The sequence below is a fragment of the Nelusetta ayraudi genome, unplaced genomic scaffold (genome assembly GCF_046127955.1).
Source record: "Nelusetta ayraudi isolate G7.1 ecotype Tasmania unplaced genomic scaffold, CSIRO-AGI_Nayr_v1 ptg000042l, whole genome shotgun sequence".
NCBI lineage: Eukaryota > Metazoa > Chordata > Actinopteri > Tetraodontiformes > Monacanthidae > Nelusetta > Nelusetta ayraudi.
The window spans coordinates 16331125-16337500 of NW_027466092.1; the positions used below are offsets into that span (position 1 = coordinate 16331125).

The 6376-nt window shown below is 46.1% G+C and overlaps 1 protein-coding gene across 1 annotated transcript in view; it reads left to right on the top strand.

Moving 5' to 3' along the window:
- Window positions 1–2019: 2019 nt before the first annotated feature.
- Window positions 2020–6376, top strand: part of tbx21 (T-box transcription factor 21) — a 17624-nt gene continuing 13267 nt past the window's right edge. Inside the window, exon 1 of the mRNA XM_076034899.1 lies at window positions 2020–2893. Coding sequence (XP_075891014.1) covers window positions 2331–2893 — 563 coding nt within the window. The 5' untranslated portion in view covers window positions 2020–2330. The remainder of the gene's footprint in view (window positions 2894–6376) is intronic.

The following is a 6376-nucleotide window of genomic DNA, read 5'->3' on the forward strand; positions in this document are numbered from 1 at the left end:
GGTCGTCTGTGCCGCGCCTGTGTGGAAGAGCTGCAGCACAACTGACATTGTTTTTTTTCTTCCGCGGCCATTACAGTTTCACATCAGTGTCTGGTTGCGGCCTAGTGTTGTGTGCAAGTTAGAATGTGGCATTCAGCACTCATTCAGGTTCAGCCGTGGCTGACTCACAGGGCTGGCAGCGGGGCAGAGCGGCGGCGGTACGTTTTGCTGTGAGTGTTAAGCGTGTGTCACAGAGCGCCGCCCGGACCACTAATAACGCTTCCAGCAGAGGATGAGAGCTGATTGGGTCTCCCACAAGGTGAGGAGGCCCTGGGCTCCTGCCAGAAGCCAGGGGTCTCGGCAGAGGAAGTGGCGGGAGGGAGTGAGGGAGCCGGGCAGCAGGCACGCCTGGCTAGCCGTGGTGCCGGCGATGTCGCTCACGCCGAGACCCCTCTCGCCAGCCGTGTCAACACTGATGACTTCAGCGTGTGCCCTTACGAGCTCACCTTGCTAGGAGAGACACAGGAAGAGGGACGGGAGTGGTGACAGTGTCAGAGGGGATAACTGTGTCATACCTCCACCTGCAGGGGGGGCAAAGGGATGGGGGGGTGCGGTGAGGGGTCGCGCAGGGTGCTTTTATCTATTAACATGTTTGGTCATACACATGCAGTGGCTATTACCTCCAGGTCATCTCTTCCCACCTGAACAAAGTGGATTCTGACTGCTGAACAACAGAGAGCTGCTCTGAAGCAAAACACTTTCTGTTTCAGCCAAACTGCCACTTCGAGCGTCGCTGTTTAAGTCACAACTGCTCAAAGTAATAGACGACGTCTTGTCTTGGTTTGAGGTGACATATTGTTTCTTGGTTTCAGGCCTAAAAGTTGTTGTTGTTTCGTTTTTGTTTTGTTTTTTTGTTTTATCCTGAGGCTTGTTTATCAAATCATATAAAATGTTGTGTCTTTACTGTGAAAGGTTTCTGTTTGTTCACAATACAATATATTAAGTTGCGCAATATGACACCATCTCAAAAACATACACGCTACAAACTGCACTGTTAGTACAACATGATTTATTTTTAATGTGTTAAAAATCTGAATTAAGTAAAAAGGTATGATTTTATGATACTGATAAATGTAATCATAATGATTATTATCTTAAACAAAAAAAATCTTGACGTCACAGCCATGAGGGCACGAGCTCAATGCAAATTGATCACTCCATTCTGACAAGATAAAATCATTTTTAATTTTTTTACAGCATCAGCTGCATTAAGAGCAAGGAAAAAGTATTTCAGGTCTTATAAATAGAAAGAAAAAAGATATTAATTCAGATAATGAACTTTAAATTAAATTTAGATTACTTTAGATTAAAGCTGGATGCAAAGTCAACCCTTCTTTAACAAATTACAGCTGAGCAAAACAAACAAAACAAAACGTCTCATCAAGTTAGACAAACAACTACAAGACAATATTCTTATTTTAAATGGTTAAAAATTGTCCTTTTAAGGACAGTGGAGCTGTGAATGAAGTCTGATAATAAAGACGGGGGTTGGTGCACATATCCCTAAAATATACCTGCTGTTAATATTCTGTATCTGCCAAATTTCTCTGATAGATATGGGTTCATTGTCACATACACAGTTATGACGCAGTGGCTACGACGTCACTGCATTAATTATTCACAAGCAACAGCTATTGATAATAAACAGGTCTACTGTATTAAGCTGCTCTTATTGATTATTAATACTTTCACGCACACGACGCTGTTTTCTCAAAAGGCCAATGACCGTGTGTGTGTGTGTGTGTGTGTGTGTGTGTGTGTGTGTGTCATACGGAGCCGATCAGCCCCGCCCCCCGCTGCCATCAGACACACCTCCAACCATGAGCTCTTACAAAAATGTAGATATGTAGATATGACGGCGGACTGGGGAGCTGAACGCTGTGGGCTCGGGCCAGACAGGCACAGAACTCCAACCCGACCGCCACACGCGCACACGCACGCGCGCGCGCACGCACACACACACACACACACACACACACACACACACACACACGCACACACACACACACACACACACACACACACACAGGAGAAACACGTCACTCTCCAAGTTGGAACAGAAACACACCGGTGGCCCCGCGTGAGGCAGGACTTGACATCCTGACGCTCAGAGGTGTCTGTCTGTCTGCCTGCCTGACTGACTGACTGACTGTGTGTCTGTCTGTCTGTCCTCCTCAGCGGTCCAGTGGAGCCGCTCGCAGCATTTATGTTGAGGAGCACATCCTGTTACTCATCGGGGTGCACGAGCGGAACCTTATGACATTTAGCACAGTGCCGGAGCGGGGCTGCAAATGGGCGGCATAGGTGGCAACCTCTACCTCAGCATGTTGAATGGGACTGAAGCGCAAACTTTCGGAAAGAGCGCCGACATCTGCAGCCACCTCCACCGCGGCGGCGGCAGCGGCGGCGGCGGCAAGGAGCTCGCCGAGCTCAAGATGGGCATCCAGGACGCCAGGTTTTACTACCCGGAGCCGGTGCCGAGCAGCCAGGACGCGCTGCCGCTGTCCTACCACTCGGAGCAGGCGGTGGGGAGCTACGCGCCGCAGCCCGCCAGGCTTTACGCGCAGAGCCTCAGCAGCTGCCCGTACGGCGGCGTGCGCTCGCCGCCCAGGAGCGGAGCCGGCCAGGCTTACATCCCGGCGGCGGGAGACGGCTTCCCCGCCGCCGGGAAAGACTTGTACTCGTGTCCGGACAGTTACCCGGGCGGCTTCCAGCACGGCTACCAGCGGCCGCCCCTCTACCCGCTACCTGGGCTACAGGTGTGCGGCAAGACGCAGGCTCTGCTCAATAACTACCCGCTGTGGGCAAAGTTTCACAAGTTCCAGACGGAGATGATCATCACCAAGCAGGGGAGGTAAGTCCGACAGAACGAGCGCGACGATCCCATCTGAACGCCAATTAAAGGCTCTGACTCAGCACGTAAGGCGCAGATTTCTGCCCAGCAAGGAGAGCCGAGTTTTAATAATTGCGCACGGATTTCTTTGGGGTTTTACATTATTTTCCCGAAACGTGCAAAAGACTGCATGACATTCACCGGTAGCATAGCTCTTTAAATGCCCTTTCCCGCAAAATTAAACACCTTATATCTTGGTCTGGCCTTTGGAACTTGTTTGCCGTCTTGTCGCGCTTCTTAAAATTCAGGACATCAACACAGTGTCAACTGGCAACTTGTAGTCTAGTTTGTTTTTCAAAAGTTAAGCACGATAAACTGTGAACAAAATACTATTTTTTTTTTATTTACACATTTTTCTCAGATTATCTCCGTGTAGTCGCTCAAAATTAAAGAACAATTTGAAAATGGTCAAATAAAAATTGAAGGATGGCATTTCTCTCCGAGAATTTTAAATAGATTCACGTTTTAAATATGCATGTATTGGATGTGATTGTCCTGACTACATTATGCAACTCGTTTAGTGGTTGTTTTAATTTTTAATCTGGGCAAAATTAATTTTAAAGGGAGTTGAAGAGTGCAAATTTAAGTGGCATTTCAAACTCATGTACATTTGTTTTGAAATGTGAATTTCAACACTATAGGACTTTTTCCACGAGACGCTAATTACTAATTTTGCAGCCGCGCTTCACCAGAGCAAAATCACGCGTCATAGAATAAATCGATTTTAGAAAAAAAAAAAAAAAAACTTCTTTTTTTTCTCAAGAGTTCCTCTCCACTCTTTAAAAAAGAAGAAATGAAAATGAAGACGATGACAATGAAATACTCCCCCTCACCCCAAGAGAGTCACCTTTGTTCCCACTGGAGGAACCTCTTATAAAGGAGATGCGGCGAGACAACCAAACCGCCGCCTCACACATCTGCAGTTGGCGGCAAACGAGAAGATTGACAGCAAAACTGGAAGTTTTCATTATAAATGAGAATGATAATTAAAAATAAATAAATAAAAATACAACCAAACAAAACCCGCGTGTGTGAGGCTGAGCCGTGCCGCTGCCGGGCCAGTGTGACGGGTCAGCGAGCATCAAGACGCCGTCACGTCGATGAGGGTTAATCCGCTAATGCGCCACACTTGAGTTTGACAGAAGGTTTGGGGCGGCGGGTTTCTCATGGCGCACAAAGCCTCACCGGGGGACACGGATACTTAGTGCAAATGATCATCTGAGGCCATTATCTCTCATTATAGCGTACTTGTGTTTTTGTGAAGCTTTTTTTTAGGGGGGGGGGGTGTTGCTGTTGTTTTTTGTTTTGTTTTTTTAATGCCATTAAATTAAAATTTGCAACTGTGAAAATATTTTCCTCTGACTGACAGAACACCTGCCGTCTGAGACACTCGGTCTGTCTTTCTGCGACGAAACGACATTTTTAGAAGGCAGGAAAGACTCCCCAGGGGCATGTCTTCACGGGTGCTAGCTCGTCTTGTCTTGTTTAATTCGGACACTGATGCTGTATTTGGGTTTTAAACATATTTTCTAATGTATACAAATTAGGTGAAGATTTGAAGAAACCTTATTAGAAATCTAGGTACAATTTTGGGCGGAATTTGTGAGTTTTTCTTTTTTTTCTAAGAACCTAAAGAAAGTTTCAGGTAGTTTGAGTCACAAGTTCGCCGTGTGCACGCGTGTGTGTGTGTGTGTGTGTGTGTGTGTGTGTGTGTGTGTGTGTGTGTGTGTGTGTGCAGATCGCTCTCGAGAAACACTCATGTCTTGTAAACTGTAATCTGCACTGTAGAAATTTTGGGTTTTTTTTTTTTTTGTTTTTTTTTTCAAATCTGTCAACTCATTCAAATATTAAATTTTTGTGTAAACACCACCAAAAGACCAGCGGCGCAGGTGTAAAGGGTGTTTTCCTTCCACATGTGACAGGGGGAAAAAAAAGAAGATAATTTTCACGTTAACCACAAACCTCACACGGCAACAAAATGTCGCTCCTTTCCTCTTCTTCTCACCTTTGTACTTTCACGCGCAGAATTGAAGGGATCCTCACAAAAAGTCAAGCAAGGGTGTAAAACACTGAGAGATCGCAGAAGAACCGAGATGGAACCCCAACCAGAAAAAAAAAAAATACTCTCCCACTAAAACATATCAATATCAGAGACGAGTGTGATACCCTTGTTCATTTTTCATAGGTCCCTAATGCTGCTGTGTTTTTTTTTTTCTTTCCTTCTTTTTCACGGAGAACTCTGACCAGTGTGGTGCAGAGTTAATCAAACGCCCGGGCCTATGTGAGGGGGGGGGGGAAAGTGTGAAGGGAACTTGAGAGCAGAGCAAGGAGCTGGGTCAAGCACCAGCGAGCCTTCAGATGGCCAACGCTGAGGAGTGGAGCTACCTTTGAAATGCAGGAGGACACAGATGAGATTCTGCCTCCTTCCTCCGCCGGTATAGAGGCAGTGGGCTGCACACTCCTCTCAGAAGTTGCGCTCACAAACCACACGTGGGCTTTGAAATATAGAGGCGTTTGCGCGGCCTGGAGTTTGAGCAGCGGGAGCTCACATTAATCTGCTGCTATACCACCACAACATCGGGCAGTGACGCTCCACTGTCTGACGCCGGAGGGATTCATTGAAATAGTGGAGGTCTTTTTAATTTCTTGAATGGCGGGATTTTTGATATTAAAATAGCAGAAACTGAAAAGAGAAAGAAAAACCTTTACCATTTCTCCTACCCCTCTTAGTGTTACCAAATTTTCACCTGCAGCAAGATGAGAAATGAGTCAAGAGCTCGAGCTTCTCCCTGCTGTGGTTCCCCACAAGCGATTTCATGCATCGGGGACTTTTTTCTGGGAATGAAACCTTATTTTTTGAAAATATTATAATTAACCAGAAAGAACTCCATTCCCTAAAAGTCATTGCTGTGGAACAGCAAGCTAATCATATAAAATAATTTTATATGATGGCGTGTGTGTGTGTGTGTGTGTGTGTGTGTGTGTGTGTGCGTGTGTTCTAGGAAGGAGATAGGAGTGACTGGGTTTTTGACGTGCAGACGCCTCTCAGGGAAATCACGAGGAACTCTGTCAGAGCCCACTACCCTCTCTGCTCCGCTGGGTCCACGCTCAGTCATTCTGCCGTTTCATCAACAATGAGAGGAAACAAACTTGATGCTTAAAACATCCACGAGCTGTAATCAGCTTTTGACGATTACACTTTTGCGGGCAGGTCTAAAAAACGTGACTTCTGTCTCTCTGAATAGCATTAGCCGGCCTTGTAATCGATTTCTGCGCGTATTCATTGGTTTGATGCCAAGCCTGAGCTTTTTTGCAACGATCAGATTATTCATTGAACAAGTTTCCATCTGCATTCGTCATATTTTGGAAATGTCACAGTACCAAGGAAATTAGAGTGGGCGCCCTCTCGGTTGTTCCGGCCTGCAGACTCTTCAATATAGCGCA